Source organism: Anomaloglossus baeobatrachus, chromosome 8 (assembly GCF_048569485.1).
Source record: "Anomaloglossus baeobatrachus isolate aAnoBae1 chromosome 8, aAnoBae1.hap1, whole genome shotgun sequence".
NCBI classification, from domain to species: Eukaryota; Metazoa; Chordata; class Amphibia; order Anura; family Aromobatidae; genus Anomaloglossus; species Anomaloglossus baeobatrachus.
This window is the reverse complement of record NC_134360.1, coordinates 24,427,628-24,446,724: the sequence shown is the minus strand read 5'-3', so window position 1 is coordinate 24,446,724 and position 19,097 is coordinate 24,427,628. Positions and strand designations below refer to the sequence as shown.

Below are 19,097 nucleotides of genomic sequence, written 5' to 3'. Positions count from 1 at the left end.
TTCGTTTTCCTACACATTCAACTTTGATGTGGTCATAAATCGTGAGAGGAGCTAAAAAGACAGATAAAAATATTGCAAACTTTCCTCTCTTTCTGCATCCAGCAACAGACAGTGCAACCCCGAGTCTATGGTAGGAAAACGGTGCAACATTTTTAAAGAAACCCAATTCTAAAAGTATTTTTTAGCCAATATACATGCAATTACTTAAAAAATGTGTCCCCTTTCATTCAGATAAGTCTAAAAATTATTTCAAACCACAGATTGAAAAATGTATTTGGAACCCAAATTTCAGATCCAAAAGTTATTCGGTCCCCAGACTTCAGCCCTTAAAGGGAACTGATCCAAAAGTTATTCGGACCCCATACTTCAGCCCTTAAAGGGAACCAACCAACAGGATTTTCATATGTAAAGTAAGGCCAGTGCTATACTGGCGCTAGGATGCTGAATGTAAGCATACCTTTTGTTCTGAGATTGAATGTTTTATTTCAGAAATATGTGCAAGTAAACTTCCAGCAATGCACTGCTATTTGATTGACAGGTGCAACAGGAAGGGAATATGTGTGTTGGATTTTGCTATATATTCTCGCTTCTGTTTGCCTGCCGGTCATCCTGCCCCTGTCACCGTCATAGACATTAATTCCAGTGCAGGCAGGCAGACAGGGGCAGGAATAGATAGCAAGACCCAACCGAGATATTCCCTTCCTGTTGCACCTGTCAATCAAATAGCAGTGTATTGCTGAAACTTTACTTGCACATATTTCTAAAATGAAACATCCAATCTCAGAACAAAAGGTATGGTTACATTCAGTATCCTAGCGGCAGTATAGCACTGGTTTTACTTTATATATGAAAATCCTGCTGGTTGGTTCCCTTTAAAGAGGCTTTAGATCACAAAGTGTATGAAATAGCAGCAGTTTGGAGGAGGGGAAGATAATGACCATAGTGGGAAAATACAGTGTGGCCCACCGGTGGGAAAATGGGAGAAGCTTCCTACTTTTCTATCTCATAAGAGGATGTCTGCTGGCCTGACATGACCTCGTCCATATTTTCAGATGACCCTTTTGACAAATACCCATAGCTGTGAGGGTCTGTAATATGTTAAAAGGCAGACCCTTTTATAAGGACAAGTGATGCAGAAATGAGTCTTACGTCTGAGTGCCGCGTACCGGAGTTTTCTAAGTAATTTCAGACTTTTTACTTCTATGTTTGAAGACCTCAAATCAGCCATGTGTAATCGTAGCCAGTGGGTGAGCGAGCCGACCTCAATTTCAAATGAAATGTAGAGGAAAAAGTTATAGATTTTCCTAAATTGCCTTGAATTGCCCAAGCGTTGTCTTACAGATATAATCAATACGGTTGTATCTTCGTGTTTAGTGTACAGCTTCGTGTGGACCTGGTTATCAGATGAGAGCAGTGAAATGCGTTGTGGGCGCATATGGAGCTGTGGTGGATGACAGTGACTGCAATGCAGCAACTCGGCCTACAGACACTCAGGTGAGATTCGAGGAAAGGTTGTGAGGGCTGATCAGGAGAAGGGAGGGTCCCTGCAGCATCACCAGGCACACCTACAGAACCTGCAGTGGCTGACAAATTGTGAGGGCTGATCAGGAGAAGGAAGGCTCCCTGCTGCATCACCAGGCACATCTACAGAACCTGCAGTGGCCGAAAAATTGTGAGGACTGATCAGGAGAAGGGAGGATCCCTGCTGCTTCACCAGGCACATCTACAGAACCTGCAGTGGCTGACAAATTGTGAGGGCTGATCAGGAGAAGGAAGGCTCCCTGCTGCATCACCAGGCACATCTACAGAGCCTGCAGTGGCTGAAAAATTGTGAGGGCTGATCAGGACAGGGAGGTTCCCTGCAGCATGACTAGATGTATCTACAGAGCTTGAAGTGACTAAACAATTGTGGGGCTAAAAAAGAGAAGGGAGGTTCTCTGCAGAGTCACAAAATGTATCTACAGAGCCTGCAGCGGCCAAAAAATTGTGAGGGCTGATCAGAAGGGAGGTTTCTTGCAGTGTCACAAGGTGCATCAATAGATCGTGCAGTGGCCAAAAAATTGTGACGCCTGATCAAGAGAAAGGAGGTTTCTTGCACCACGACCTGGTGTATTTACAGAACCTGCAGTGGCCAAAAAATGTGAGGGCTGATTAGGAGCAGGAAGGTTTTCTATGCAGTGTCACCAGGTGCATCTACATTGCCTTATGAGGACAAAAAATTGTAAGGGCTGATCAGGAGAAGGGAGGTTCCCTGTGCAGCGTCACCAAGTGCATCTACAGAACCTGCAGCGGCTGATATCTAACCTGAGCCGTGGCGACATCAGCCTCTCTGCTCCAATATTATGTTTGGCACCCTGTTACTGTCCATGGAAAGCGCTCCCATCATTTCTACTTTAGTATTAATTACTAAAGTGTGTTTTCATAGAAAGCAGCATTGTGCTGTCCCTCTGTTATCCCTTCTTTAAATTTATTCCCTCTGCTCCCCTAAATAGTCCATATTTTGTTGTTTTATTTTAAACCTTCTGCATTGTACCAAATATGTGGGTCTTTTTTAATATAGCACTACTCTTTAGGGTCTTTATCAAGGTGGCATGGTTCATAGGTTAATAATGCAGAGGAGCCTAAAGACACGCCCAGGAGGATCCTGTAAGCCACGCCTCTTTAGTAAAGACCATAAAAAAAATAGCATTAACTCAAAAGATAAATATATCTGGAACTGTGTGATGGATTTACCCCCCAAAAAAATGTTTTCCCCACGGGAGCAGCTGCAATAACATAAGCGCAAAACTTCACTTCTCATCTGGTGATAGGTCATCTTTAAATGGAAGGCCGTAAATTACTTAAATTGGGAATTAAGACATCCAGTGTATCACATAGGGCCTTTCAAGAGATGCCTCTGTCGTTGGTCGACCCAATCCCTTTACTACGACAGCAATGTTATTCCTTACTATTCCAATAAGATTGATATTTCCAATATTTCCAAATATGATGGCTATTGGGAATTTAAAAAAAAAAAAAAGCTAATAATCCAGGGAATATAATATGAGCAAAAACTGGACACCTTTGACCTGGTGATAGGTCCTGGGTTTTTGCCCTAGGTGGCATTCACCACCAACTAGAAAGCAAAGGGCGGAGATATTGTTCATGCACTACCCTTAAAAGTTATTCCATAAATAAAAATATGTGAAAAACCCATACCCTGGGCTTGGCCTCAATTGTGTGTCCCGAGGTGTGGATTGACTGACATTAGCAAAGCCGCCTCGAACGCGGCCTCTTAGCAACCAGTTCAAAAAGGCATTAATTATGGAAAGGAAGCCGCCTAACAAACCAAACTCATTTTGACAGGACTGTGAAACAGCTGCGTGCCCGGGCATTCCAGAAACCAAACAGATCGTCCACAGCAAGACACAGTGGAGATTTGGATCCTGGACACCCGTAAGTATATTTTCTTAATGCGTCACTTTCCTGTACCTACTGAACGAATTATCCCCCCCATCGTTCTAAAACGCGTCAGCCCCTCTCTAGACTGTCAGCCCTGATATTCTCAGGCCATGTGTTGAGTGTCTTTATGCTTTAGTCTATGGATTTGACCTTAGGAAAATAAAATGCCATCATTACGGCCATACCAGGCAGGCGCCTGACACGAACCATTAATCATATTTAACGTCTCTATGAGCGGAACGTATTCCATCTCATGACCGCCAATAAACACAGATGATTTCTGTTTATTGTATGTCACGTGCTGCATTTATAGAATCTGCTCCTAATAATACAGCTGCGGCCTTTAAATTGTCCATCAGAACATTTGCATGAAATATTAGGAATAGTCTTCTTCATTTCTTCATCTAACCTTCTCCGTCTCCTGCCTCCAATGGAATGGGGTGAATTTTTTCCTTTGCATTATTTTATTTAACATTTCATAATTAAATAAATAAAATGTATTAAATAAATTAATAATAAATTCAATAAATTTAATAATTGTAGGGAGTCAGATGACATAAAAACAAAAAAAAATAGCGTAACTTTGTTTTGCATGTTACAACAGTTATGCTGCTATAAATATGTTTTGTATATTTAATATATATATATAAAATGTACGTGTATATATCTGTGTGTGTGTGTGTATATATATATATATGTGTATATATATATATATGTGTGTGTGTGTGTGTATAAATATTTATATATATATATATATATATATATATATATATATATTGCTCAAAAAAATAAAGGGACACTTAAACAGCACAATATATATACTATATAATAATAATAATAAAATAATAATAAAAAAATAATTATAAATTAGAATTAATGTGTGTGTGTGTATATATGTATATATATATATATATATATATATATATATATATATATATATATATATATGTATATATATATTTTTTTTATTATTATTATTCTTAAACAGTCACCTTTTTTATATTTTTTTATATTTAAATATTTAATTTAAAGGGAATCTGATGGCAGCATAATGTAGACAGATATTGTGATTCCTGGAATGTGTCACTTAATGGGCTCCTGACGAGTGACAATATGGTGCACAATGCGATGCTCCTCAATACAAGAGGTACACCGGGGACACTTCAACAACGGTGGGCCCTTGCACTAATGAGGTGGAAGATGGGACACCTCCTTCACTCACTTGCAGCTGTACCCTATACTCCTAGCCAGTCCCTATACAGGTTCCACACCTGTCACCAAACAGGATACCTGAGACCCTGACAGACCCTGTAATAGCTCTGGCTAGTGAGCTGGCAGGTGAGGGACGCTAGCCTCACTGCTTCACTAATAAACCACCAAAGGAAGGAAAGATAAACAGGGGGAAACAACAACAGACTGCTGCACTAAGACTAAAGCCTACTCAGCAATTTTCAGAGAGGGTTCTACCAGCTCCTTCCACCTTCAGGCCAAGCATCCAAATGAGTAAGAATAACCGGCACCTTCTACTGGGAGCAGAGGGTGTATATAGGGACTGGGAATGGTCCAAACCGGAAACACCTGGAAAGGTAATGAGAATGCTGCTGGCAAGGAATACTGACATTAACCCTCTCCTTCCCAAAGGAAAGAGAATACATTTAATCTGCAGTCTCAAGTCAAAGAGACGCTGGCCCAGAACCTGTCACTAATCTCTACAACAGAGAGACAACCGTGACAGCTCCTTGGTGTAGTTTTGATAAAATCCCTGTATAGTCTAGTGTAGATGTAGCAGATCTTGGAATGCTGAGCTGTGTATAACTCCACCCCCATCCCTGTTTGCCAGTTTCCTCTGCACACTGTCAACCAATCAGTGGTGGGGGTGGAGTTGCACAGGATTGGACTGCTCTGCATTTGAAACCTAGTCCTGCAGTGATAATCTCCTGCTATTAAAACACTGTATTGAAACTACAACACACAGGCCTATAAGTGACACATGCCTGGAATCAAGTTCTCTTGCTCTATATTATACTACTCTCAGATTATCTAGAAATCTGCTGACACATTCCCTTTAAACATCTTTCTAATTTTTTTTAGTTTTGATAGAGAATTTGAACCTGCCTCTGCTTTTGCTAAAGCTCAGGGGTATATGTAGGAATCTGAGGGCCCCATAGCAAGGGTCCAAAATCGTCCATGGCTGCCATTAATAAATCCATTTAGGGTTGTTGCAGGAGCCCAAGAGGTATGAGGGACTACCCCCCCACCTTCTAACCACTTAGATGCCTTGATGAACATCAACCTTGTCATCTAAGTGGTTAGAAGGTGGGGGGTAGTCCCTCATACCTCTTGGGCTCCTGCAACAACCCTAAATGGATTTATTAATGGCAGCCATGGACGATTTTGGACCCTTGCTATGGGGCCCTCAGATTCCTACATATACCCCTGAGCTTTAGCAAAAGCAGAGGCAGGTTCAAATTCTCTATCAAAACTAAAAAAAATTAGAAAGATGTTTAAAGGGAATGTGAACATCAACCTTGTCATCTAAGGGATTCAGCTGCTGCGATCATGGCTAGCTCCACTTACAACTGACGAGTGTCTGTTGTGCTACACAGCTGGCACCCACTGGAGTTAAGTATAAGCCCACTCCATACAAAGCCTCCCAATGTCTGTTGTGCGTATATGACAGGTGATGGGAGAAGTGGGCAGACACCAGGTAGAGTCATTCGGAACTGGACCATCCCAGGTTATGGGCTCAATAGCGGGCATGTGATTTTCCACCACTGGCTTTATGCCATGACTGTAGCTATTATGCCTGTTGGTCCAGCACGATTAACCCTAGCATCTAAGGGGTTGAATTACCTGGGTCAGAGTCATCATGGAAGAGGTCTTGTTTCGAATTTCAGCTCAGTCCCTTTCTCTTCAATAGAGCTAAAGTGCAAGACCGGATACAATAATATTTCTAAAGGAAAGCAGCCATGTTTTTCGTTGACAACCCCTTTAAATAAAACCTGAAGGAAAGGTTAGGTGCTCACGCTCTAAGGCGGGCTTTGCACACTACGACATCGCAGGTGCGATGTCGGTGGGGTCAAATTGAAAGTGACGCACTTCCGGCATCGCATGCGACATCGTACTGTGTAAAGCCTAGATGATACGATTAACGAGCGCAAAATCGTCGTAATCGTATCATCGGTGCAGCGTCGGCGTAATCCATAATTACGCTGACGCGACGGTCCGATGTTGTTCCTTGTTCCTGCGGCAGCACACATCGCTGTGTGTGAAGCCGCAGGAGCGAGGAACATCTCCTACCGGCGTCACTGCGTCTTCCGTAGGATATGCGGAAGGAAGGAGGTGGGCGGGATGTTTACATCCTGCTCATCTCCGTCCCTCCGCTGCTATTGGCCGCCTGCCGTGTGACGTCGCTATGACGCCGCACGACCCGCCCCCTTAGGAAGGAGGCGGGTCGCCAGCCAGAGCGAACGGTTGCAGGGCGGGTGAGTGCATGTGAAGCTGGCGTAGTGATAATTTTCGCTACGCCAGCTGTCACACGATATCGCACCTGCGACGGGGGCAGGGACTATCGCGTGCGACATCGCAGCATCGGCTTGCGATGTCGCAACGTGCAAAGCCCGCCTAAGACTTCTTCCTTAGACGGGTCATGAGCCTAATTCTTATAATTTATAGGATTATGTTACATTATGAGAGTTCTCGTATACTGGAAGGTCAGAAATCTCAAACCCAGAAGGAAAGCAGGAAAAAAAAAAATCAATATTTTTTCTTGAGGTGTCGGGGGAAATTACTCCGGTGGCATCCTAACCATCAATCTTTGTAATGTTTCCCAGTGTTCTGCAACTTGTGGTAAAGGGACCAGAATGAGATACGTCAGCTGTCGCGATGATCAGAGTGCAGTGGCCGATGAAGCAGCGTGTTCCCACCTGCCAAAGCCGTCCGCAACCGAAGTATGTACGGTGACGCCATGCGGACAGTGGAAAGTGCTGGACTGGAGTTCTGTAAGTGCATCACATGGGAAAAAAACTACAATTAAAGAAAACAAAAAGATGACTTCAGTAACACATCTATTTCCCTAATTTTCACACCAGTGCTCGGTGACGTGTGGCCAGGGCAAGGCTGTGAGGCAAGTGGTTTGCGTGGATTTCCTCGGCCAAACTTTTGATAGTAACGAATGTGATCCAGAGGACAGTCCGCAGACCGAGCAAGAGTGTTCCATGTCCCCTTGTCAATATGTCAATCATGACTACAGCCGGCCCATTCATCCCTTCCCAAATATAGACCAAAGAGTACGATCAAACCCAACCCTGGCCATCCTGAACAGGAACAGTGGACGTTCTACCGGTTCAAGCGGAAGTCAATGGAGAATAGGTCCATGGGGAGCGGTAAGTTTCTAAATACTTGTAGGCACCATGATTAATCTCATACACTACTTTTTTAATATTCCCGGAATATTGTACCGTGTTTTTCCAAAAATAAGACACTGTCTTATAAGACTTTATACTAAATACTTTTAGGCACCATGATTAATCTCATACACTATTTTTTTTAATATTCCTGGAATATTGTATCGTTTTTTCCCCAAAATAAGACACTGTCTTATAAGACTTATATATACTATTTTTGCCCCAAAAATTGGGGTAAGTTTACCCCCCAGAAAAGCAGACCCCCCTTCCCAGAAGAATCATACTTGCCAGACCCCGGACGTCTGCGTTGCTCCCACGTCCTCCTGCGATCTTCATACCTCCCAGCAGGTGTGCTCCACGCGGTCCTCCCCTGCTTCTGGCCGACACACTCACATACATCAGATCGCACACACACACATCTGGTGACACACAAAATAACACATTAGATCGCAGAAACACACTCATCATATCCGGTGATACAGATTGCTTCCAGCCAACAAGGGAAGATGGGACGCAGTGCAGCGCGAGGACCTGCAGTGGAACGCATGGAGGAGTCAGCAGTGGAACGCATCGATGCGTGCAACCGCAGGTCTTCTATGCGTTCCACCGCTCTGCGTCCCAGGATTTTCTGCTGGCCAGAAGCAATTGGTATCGCTGGATGTGCTGAGTGTGTGTGCGATCTGATGTGTGTGTGATCTGATGTGTATGTGATCTGATGTGTATGTGATCTGATGTGTATGTGTGCGATCTGATTGTGTGCCTACTCTGATGTGTGGGGGTGTGCAATCTGATATGTGTATGTGTGATCTAATGTGTGTGTGATCTGATGTGTATGGGTGTGTGGTCTGATTTTGTGTGCAATCTGATGTGTGTGGGTGTGCGATCTGATGTGTGTGGGTGTGCGATCTGATGTGTGTGGGTGTGCAATCAGATGTGTATGTGCGATCTGATGTGTGTGAGTGTGCAATCTGATGTGTGTGGGTGTGCGATTTGATATGTGTAGGTGTGCGATCTGATGTGTGTAGGTGTGCGATCTGATATATGTGGCTGTGTGATCTGATGTGTGTGGCTGTGCGATCTGATGTGTGTGGGTGTGCGATCTGATGTGTGTGGGTGTGCGATCTGATGTGTGTGGGTGTGTGATCTGATGTGTGTGTGTGTGATCTGATGTGTGTGGGTGTGCGGTCTGATGTGAGGGTGTGCGATCTGATGTGTGTGGGTGTGCGATCTGATGTGTGTGGGTGTGCGATCAGATGTGTGTGGGTGTGCGATTTGATGTATGTGGGTGTGCGATCTGATGTGTGTGTGTGTGTGTGATCTGATGTGTGTGGCTGTGCGATCTGATGTGTGTGGGTGTGTGATCTGATGTGTGTGGGTGTGCAATCAGATGTGTATGTGCGATCTGATGTGTGTGAGTGTGCAATCTGATGTGTGTGGGTGTGCAATCTGATATGTGTAGGTGTGCGATCTGATATGTGTGGCTGTGTGATCTGATGTGTGTGGCTGTGCGATCTGATGTGTGTGGGTGTGCGATCTGATGTGTGTGGGTGTGCGATCTGATGTGTGTGGGTGTGTGATCTGATGTGTGTGGGTGTGCGATCTGATGTGTGTGGGTGTGCGATCTGATGTGTGTGGGTGTGTGATCTGATGTGTGTGTGTGTGTGTGTGTGTGTGTGTGATCTGATGTGTGTGGGTGTGCGATCTGATGTGTGGGTGTGCGATCTGATGTGTGTGGGTGTGCAATCTGATGTGTGTGGGTGTGCGATCTGATGTGTGTGGGTGTGCGATCTGATGTGTGTGGGTGTGCGATCTGATGTGTGTAGGTGTGCGATCTGATGTGTGTGGGTGCGCGATCTGATGTGTGTGGGTGTGCGATCTGATGTGTGTGGGTGTGCGATCTGATGTGTGTGGGTGTGCGATCTGATGTGTGTGAGCGTGCGATCTGATGTGTGTAGGTGTGCGATCTGATGTGTGTGGGTGTGTGATCTGATGTGTGTGGGTGTGCGATCTGATGTGTGTGGGTGTGCGATCTGATGTGTGTGGGTGTGCGATCTGATGTGTGTGGGTGTGTGATCTGATGTATGTGGGTGTGTGATCTGATGTATGTGGGTGTGCGATCTGATGTGTGTGGGTGTGTGATGTGATGTGTGTGGGTGTGTGATGTGATGTGTGTGGGTGTGTGATCTGATGTGTGTGGGTGTGTGATCTGATGTGTGTGGGTGTGCGATCTGATGTGTGTGGGTGTGTGATCTGATGTGTGTGGGTGTGCGATCTGATGTGTGTGGGTGTGTGATCTGATGTGTGTGGGTGTGTGATCTGATGTGTGTGGGTGTGTGATCTGATGTGTGTGGGTGTGTGATCTGATGTGTGTGGGTGTGTGATCTGATGTGTCTGGGTGTGCGATCTGATGTGTCTGGGTGTGCGATCTGATGTATGTGGGTGTGTGATCTGATGTATGTGGGTGTGCGATCTGATGTGTGTGGGTGTGCGATCTGATGTATGTAGGTGTGCGATCTGATGTGTGTGGGTGTGCGATCTGATGTGTGTGGGTGTGCGATGTGATGTGTGTTGGTGTGCGATCTGATGTGTGTGGGTGTGCGATCTGATGTGTGTGGGTGTGCGATCTGATGTATGTAGGTGTGCGATCTGATGTGTGTGGGTGTGTGATCTGATGTGTGTGGGTGTGCGATCTGATGTGTGTAGGTGTGCGATCTGATGTGTGTGGGTGTGCGATCTGATGTGTGTGGGTGTGCGATGTGATGTGTGTGGGTGTGCGATCTGATGTGTGTGGGTGTGTGATGTGATGTGTGTTGGTGTGCGATCTGATGTGTGTGGGTGTGCGATCTGATGTGTGTGGGTGTGTGATGTGATGTGTGTAGGTGTGCGATCTGATGTGTGTGAGCGTGCGATCTGATGTGTGTGGGTGTGTGATCTGATGTGTGTGGGTGTGCGATCTGATGTGTGTGGGTGTGTGATCTGATGTGTGTGGGTGTGCGATCTGATGTGTGTGGGTGTGTGATCTGATGTGTGTAGGTGTGCGATCTGATGTGTGTGGGTGTGTGATCTGATGTGTGTGGGTGTGTGATCTGATGTGTGTGGGTGTGTGATCTGATGTGTGTGGGTGTGCGATCTGATGTGTGTGGGTGTGTGATCTGATGTGTGTGGGTGTGTGATGTGATGTGTGTGGGTGTGCGATCTGATGTGTGTGGGTGTGCGATGTGATGTGTGTGGGTGTGCGATCTGATGTGTGTGGGTGTGTGATGTGATGTGTGTGGGTGTGCGATCTGATGTGTGTGGGTGTGCGATCTGATTTGTGTGGGTGTGCGATCTGATGTGTGTGGGTGTGCATTGCACTGCAATGTAGTCCGTCCGGGGTCTGGTGAGTATGATCGCAGAGACTTATCTCTTCTTTCCTCTTTCTTTTGGGAGTGTTTGCTTTCTATAATGAACTGTTCTTTAGTATTCCTTATGGACACTTCTTTATTGAAATGTGACTAGGGTTTATTGTCAGAGTAGGGCTTATATTTAGGCTTTTCACTGAAAATGCTGAAAACTCCTGCCTGGGTCATTATATTGGGGGAGGTCTTATTTTTGGAAAAACAGGGTATTATATAAAAAAAATAACATCTAAGTCTAAAAATTTGGGGGTTTCAATTATTTCCAAGGCCTCCTTTTCCTACTAAACCAGCCCTGGCCATGACCAATGTTTTGAGTTTCAAGTTGTCCAGGAATGTTTAACTATTTAATGAGGACTCGTCAATTGCAATAAATTTGAAAGTCTTTTTTTTAATTGGTGTAAATGCCGCTGTTTTCCTGAATTTGGCAGACATTTTTCCTGCGCCTCCCTGTTCCTCAGATCTGTCATGGCTTTGACAAGGAAATATGGTGCATGATGTGACACACAACACAAGGGGTACACCGGGGACACTTTAACAACAGAGGGCACTAGCGCTAATGGACACCTCCTCCACTTACCTGCAACTGTACTCTGCACTCCTAGCCAGTCCCTATATAGGTTCCTTACCTGTCGCTGAGGAGGAACCTGAAGCCCTGAGTGACCCTAAAATAGTCCTGGCTAGTGAGTGGACAGGTAAGGGATGCTAGCCCCACCACTGCACTAAAACAACACACAGACTGCTGCAGTCAGCACCAAGACTGTGGCCTAGACGGCAACTTGAAGAGAGGGTTCCACAAGCTCCTTCCACCTCTAGGCCAAGCATCTAAATGAGTGAATAGCCAACACCCTCTACTGGGAGCAGAGGGTATATATAGGGACTGGGAATCATCCAAATCGGAAATACCTGGGATGGTAATGAGAATGATTGCTAGCAAGGAATACTGATATTAACCCTCTCCTCCCCAAAGGAAAGGACACTACATTTAACTAAAGGGGTGAGGATATGAAAGCAATGGCTTTCTATGCCTGAATCTGTCAGACGTCTCCAATGCAAAGAGATAGCCGTGATAAGGTCTTTAAGTTGCGTGCTCCTCTGAGTGCGCCTCGCCACAAATCTTATTCCAGTCTGGGACTGGAGTAAGATTTGTGGTATATGGGACGCCACCACTTTTCATGAATTTGATTTTTCCGGAGCTGGGCGAAAAAGGGGCTTGAGATTGGCATAAATTGCAACATTTTAGCGTTGTGCCAAAATGTTGCAACATTTCAATTCTTTTTATGTCAGAATTCTAGCATAAAATGCTTTAATGAGTTGGGCCCATAGGTTCAAAAATAATGATGCATGACTCAATGTTTTTCCTAAATAATTAATGCGGTCACATTTACATTTTAGTGTTCTAGCACATGTGCCGGAGGATTCCAGCGCCGTGTGGTGGTCTGCCAAGATGAAAATGGGTATCCCGCCACCAACTGTGATGAAAGTAGCAAACCTGCCGAGCAACGGCCGTGTGAATCTGGACCCTGTCCTCAGTGGGCATTCGGCAACTGGGGAGAGGTAATTCCATCTAATTCTACCAGGACATGTGAACTAACTTTGATTATTTGCTACGGACCTATATGCAGCCTATGTATAGCAACCAGCCTTATCTTTAGGTTGGTGAAGTCTATGGCAAGTGCATCGTGTGTGACTTACAACCAGCGACAGAAAATCCAACACATTTTGAATATTTGCTATTTTTTCTCGGCATCACTGGATGTTGCAGTTTGCAACATGACACCAAAATAAATCATTACATCCAATGTTTCACTGAGATTTCTATGTTGTAACACACGTCATCGTGTAGCCCTAACCTTACAGAGAACCTGTTAGGGCTCACTCACACTTGTGCTATTTTGACGCAAACGGAATCCGTCACTAATGTAGTACAGTTCATTTATTTAGAGTGGAAGCGCGACATCGTGTGGACACAAGCGGGTACTGCATGACACACACACGCGCCATAGTAACGCGCTTCCACTGTAAATAAATGAACTGTACTACATTAGTGACGGATTCCGTTTGCGTCAAAATAGCGCAAGTGTGAAACTAGCCTTACAAGGATTGGGCAGATTAGGTTAAGAAGATGGGTTTAATTTTCCAAAGATTCCCTTCTCAAACCAGCCATTTTGGAATTGGGTAATAAAAGGGAGATGTGAATTACCATGGATAACTCTAGGACTTATATGAGCGATATCAGGTGCTTATTCAAGCAGGGGACTGTAGACTAGTGATATCAAGTGCTCATTGAAGCAGGGGACTGTAGACTAGTGATATCAAGTGCTCATTGAAGCAGGGGACTGTAGACTAGTGATTTCAAGTACTCTTTGAAGCAGGGGACTGTAGACTAGTGATATCAAGTGCTCATTGAAGCAGGGGACTGTAGACTAGCAATATCAAGTGCTCGTTGAAGCAGGGGACTGTAGACTAGCGATATCAAGTGCTCATTGAAGCAGGGGATTGTAGACTAGCAAAATATCATGTGCTCATTAAAGCAGGGGACTGTAGACTAGGGATATCAAGTGCTCATTGAAGCAGGGAACTGTAGACTAACGATTGAAGCAGGGGACGGTAGACTAGCGATCTCAATTGCTCATTGAAGCAGGGGACTGTAGACTTGCGATATCAAGTGCTCATTGAAGCAGGGGACTGTAGACTAGCGATATCAAGTGCTCATTGAAGCAGGGTACTGTAGACTAGCGATATCAAGTGCTCATTGAAGCAGGGGACTGTAGACTAGCGATATCAAGTGCTCATTGAAGCAGGGCACTGTAGACTAGCGATATCAAGTGCTCATTGAAGCAGGGGATTGTAGATTAGGGATATCAAGTGCTCATTGAAGCAGTGGACTGTAGACTAGCAATATCAAGTGCTCATTGAAGCAGTGGACTGTAGACTAGCAATATCAAGTGCTCATTGAAGCAGGGGAATGTAGACTAGCAATATCAAGTGCTCATTGAAGCAGGGGAATGTAGACTAGCGATATCAAGTGCTCATTGAAGCAGGGGACTGTAGACTAGCAAAATATCATGTGCTCATTAAAGCAGGGGACTGTAGACCAGTGATATCAAGTGCTCATTGAAGCAGGGAACTGTAGACTAGCAATATCGAGTGCTCATTGAAGCAGGGGATTGTAGACTAGTGATATCAAGTGGTCATTGAAGCAGTGGACTGTAGACTAGCGATATCGAGTGCTCATTGAAGCAGGGGATTGTAGACTAGCGATATCAAGTGCTCATTGAAGCAAGGGACTGTAGACTAGCAATATCAAGTGCTCATTGAAGCAGGGGATTGTAGACTAGCGATATCAAGTGCTCATTGAAGCAGGGGATTGTAGACTAGTGATATCAAGTGTTCATTGAAGCAAGGGACTGTAGACTAGCAATATCGAGTGCTCATTGAAGCAGGGGATTGTAGACTAGCGATATCAAGTGTTCATTGAAGCAGGGGATTGTAGACTAGCAATATCAAGTGCTCATTGAAGCAGGGGACGGTATTTTACTTCACTTTTAACCCTTTCACAAAATGAGATGTACATTTACATAATTTGTGTCCCTGCATTTTTCCCGCAAATGATGGCTGAGTTAATCGGCCATCATCTGCCTCGAACAGTTGCAGATGGACCGAAGCTCCATCAGTGGCTGTTAACCTATTAAATGCAGGGCACCAATGGCCCTCTGTGCTTTTCATGACGGTTCTCCTGTGAAAGCCAGCAGATGATCGCAAGCTCAAATCCCCTAAGAGGAATAACAAATACAGTATAAAGTGAAAAAAATGTTATTAAAAATATGAAAATAGTAAAAAAATATAAATATTTAAATCACCCTCCTTTTGACCCATAATTATCCAAACAATTTAAAAAAAAGTGCACATATTTAGTATCGCTGCATTCATAAAAATCCAATCTATCTAAATATAAAATTAATTAATATAATTGGTAAACAGCTTAACAACAGAAAAAAATCAAAACGCCAGATTTACGTATTTTTTGCCTCCACAACATTGCAATAACAGGCGATCGATACATTGCATCTAGCCCAAAATGGTATTGGTAAAAGCATCACTTCAGGACACAAAAAAACAAGTTCTCAATCAGCCCCATATCCCAAAATCGAAAACGTTACAGGTCTTAAAAAATGGCAACACAAGCAAAATTTATTTATTTTTTGTACCAAATTTCCAACGTTTTTTTTCACCATTTAAGCAAAAAAAAATAATGTTACATGTTTGGTATCTGCGGAATCGCAATGACCTGGAGAATGCTACTTGGTCAGTTGTACCCTATAGTGAACATGGTAAATAAAAAAAAAATAAAAAACAATTGTAAATTTTACTTTTTTGCAATTTCAGTACACCTGGAATTTATTTCCTGCTTTGCAGTGATAAATTTAGGGATAAATAATATAATTAATGATAAAATTAATGGTGTCATTCAAAAGAACTAAAAAAAGAGACTCTATACAGTTAGGAGGAGGTAAAAATCAAAAAAGGTATTGCTCTTGGATGAAGGGAAGTAAAAAAACGAAAAAAAAAAAGGAAGGAAAATAAAGTCGCTATTTTGTACACACCCCCGAGAATCCTCTGATGGGCCAGCTTGACCCTGCCCCTGTGGTCCACCAGTGACGTTTAAAAAACAAAAACAAAACAAAAAAACAGTATATAAAACAGTTAAAAATAAAATAAAAAAACAGCATATAAAATTAGTTTTTTATATACGAGTATATGCATATTTATACCACTGCAAAATTGTCAGTTTTTCTGATTTTTCTCTTTATATTTTTGAGTAAAATATAATTTTTTTTTTTATTCTATAAACTACTGACGTCTCCCAATTTTCACACAATTAATGTTACATTTATTTTCTGAAAATGAGAAATGGTCAAAATAATAAAACAATGCATTTCTTTCAGACTTCAAATAATGCAAAGAAAACAAGTTCATAATCATTTAGAAACAACAAAACTAATAATGTTTTACTTCAGGAAGATTCAGAAATCAATATTTTATGGAACAACCATGATTTTTAATCCCAGCTTTCATGCCTCTTGTCTACTTTCCACCAGTGTTCACTCTGCTTTTGGGTGGCCTTATGCCACTCCTGGTGCACAAATGTAAGCAGTTCTTCTTTGTTTGATGGCTTGTGACTATCCATCTTCCTCTTGATTACATTCTAGAGGTTTTCAATGGGGTTCAGGTCTGGAGATTGGGCTGGCCATGACAGGGTTTTGATGTGGTGGTCCTTCATCCACACATTGATTGACCTAGCTGTGTGGCATGGCACATTGTCCTGCTGGAAGAACCAGTCCTCAGAGTTGGGGAACATTGCCTGAGCAGAAGGAAGCAACTGTTTTTCCAGGATAACTTTGTATGCGGCTTGATTCATACGTCCTTCGCAAAGTTTAATCTGCCCCATTCCAGCCTTGCTGAAGCATCCCCAGATCATCACCGATCCTCCACCAAATTTCACAATGGGTGCAAGACACTGTGGTTTGTACGCCTCTCCAGGTCTCTGTCTAACCATTAGACGACCAGGTGTTGGGCAAAGTGGAAAATTAGACTCATCAGAGAAGATTACCTTACTTTAGAAATTCGGCAGGAATTGGGCAAATTAAACTTTGCGAAGGACATATGAATTAAGCCACATACAAGGTTATCCTGGAAAAATAGTTGCTTCCTTCTGCTCTGGCAATGTTCCTCAACTCTGAGGACTGTTTTTTCCAGCAGGACAATGTGCCATGCCACACAGCTAGGTCAATCAATGTGTGGATGAAGGACCACCACATCAAAATCCTGTGATGGCCAGCCTAATCTCCAGACCTGAACCCCACTGAAAACCTCTGGAATGTAATCAAGAGGAAGATGGAAAGTCACAAGCCATAAAAAAAAACAAACAACACAACTTCTTAAATTTTGCACCAGGAGTGGCATAAAGTCACCCAAAAGCAGTGTGAAAGACTGGAGGAAAGCAGCCAAGACGCATGAAAGCTGTGATTAACAATCATGGTTATTCCACAAAATATTGATTTTTGAACTCTTCCTGAGGTAAAACATTATTAGTATTGTTGTTTCTAAATGATTAGAAACTTGTTTTCTTTTCATTATTTGAGATGCATTTTTTGTTATTTTGATACAAGTAAAATATATCTTTGTACCGTGTTAGCCAGTCTTTCATATAACTTGTTTTTGTTTTTTTTTTGTTTTTTTTTAACTGCACTATTCTAAGTCCTGTTGTGTATAAATATGTGACTCTTCAGATTTTGTGTTATACCATGCCTGATGAAGAGACCTGAGTAGTCTCGAAAGCTTGCTATTGTTACCATCTTTTCAGTTAGCCATTAAAAGGTATCAACCACTGAGGACTCTCTGTTCTTTTAAACAAAATTTTTTTGTTATTTTGAGCATTTGTCATTTTCACAAAATAAATACAAAATGTATTGCTTGGAAATTCGGAGACATTGTCAGTAGTTTATAGAATACAATAACTATTTACATTTCACTCAAAAATATAAAGAGAAAAATCCGAAAAACTGACAATTCTGCATTAGTCTCCTAATTTCTTCATTTTTGCCAGGGCTGTATATAATGTAGCTGTTATATGTAACTATATACAGTGCTGGCCAAAAGTATTGGCACCCCTGCAGTTCTGTCAGAGAATACTCAGTTTCTTCCTGAAAATGATTGCAATCACAAATTCTTTGGTATTATCTTCATTTAATTTGTCTTCAATGAAAAAAAAAAATATGTCAAAAAGCCAAATTGGATGTAATTCCACACCAAACATAAAAAAGGGGGTGAACAAAAGTATTGGCACTGTTTGAAAAATCATGTGATCCTCCTCTAAAATTGTGTAATTAACAGCGCCTGTAACTTACCTGTGGCACCTAACAGGTGTTGGCAATAACTAAATCACACTTGCAGCCAGTTGACATGGATTAAAGTTGACTCAACCTCTGTCCTGTGTCCTTGTGTGCACCACATTGAGCATGGAGAAAAGAAAGAAGAGCAAAGAACTGTCTGAGGACTTGAGAATCCAAATTGTGAGGAAGCATGAGCAATCTCAAGGCTACAATCCATCTCCAAAGACCTGAAAGTTTCTGTGTCTACGGTGCGCAGTGTCATCAAGAAGTGTAAAGCCCATGGCACTGTGGCTAACCTCCCTAGATGTGGAAGGAAAAGAAAAATTGACGAGAGATTTGAACGCAATATTGCGTGGATGGTGGATAAAGAACCTCGACTAACATCCAAACAAGTTCAAGCTGCCCTGCAGTCCGAGGGTACAACAGTGTTAACCCGTACTATCCGTCGGCGTCTGAATGAAAAGGGACTGTATGGTAGGATACCCAGGAAGACCCCACTTCTTACCCCGAGACATAAAAAAGCCAGGCTGGGTTTGCCAAAACTTACCTGAGAAAGCCTAAAACGTTTTGGAAGAATGTTCTCTGATCAGATGAGACAAAAGTAGAGCTTTTTGCGAAAAGCCATCAACATAGAGTTTACAGGAAAAAAAAAAGAGGCATTCAAAGAAAAAAACCTGGTCCCTACAGTCAAACATGGCGGAGGTTCCCTGATGTTTTGGGGTTGCTTTGCTGCCTCTGGCACTGGACTGGTTGACCGTGTGCATTGCATTAGGAAGTCTGAAGACTACCAACAAATTTTGCAGTATAATGTAGGGCCCAGTGTGAGAAAGCTGGGTCTCCCTCAGAGGTCATGGGTCTTCCAGCAGGACAATGACCCAAAACACACTTCAAAAAGCACTAGAAAATGGTTTGATAGAAAGCACTAGAGACTACTAAAGTGGCCAGCAATGAGTCCAGAC

The 19,097-nt window shown here is 43.1% G+C and overlaps 1 protein-coding gene across 1 annotated transcript in view; it reads left to right on the top strand.

Moving 5' to 3' along the window:
• The window catches only part of ADAMTS9 (ADAM metallopeptidase with thrombospondin type 1 motif 9), a 361,962-nt gene that overhangs the window by 213,209 nt on the left and 129,656 nt on the right, over nucleotides 1-19,097 (top strand). Inside the window, exons 23-27 of the mRNA XM_075321378.1 lie at nucleotides 1,375-1,494; nucleotides 3,346-3,435; nucleotides 7,275-7,442; nucleotides 7,533-7,826; nucleotides 12,638-12,799. Of these exons, the coding sequence (XP_075177493.1) occupies nucleotides 1,375-1,494; nucleotides 3,346-3,435; nucleotides 7,275-7,442; nucleotides 7,533-7,826; nucleotides 12,638-12,799 (834 nt within the window). The remainder of the gene's footprint in view (nucleotides 1-1,374; nucleotides 1,495-3,345; nucleotides 3,436-7,274; nucleotides 7,443-7,532; nucleotides 7,827-12,637; nucleotides 12,800-19,097) is intronic.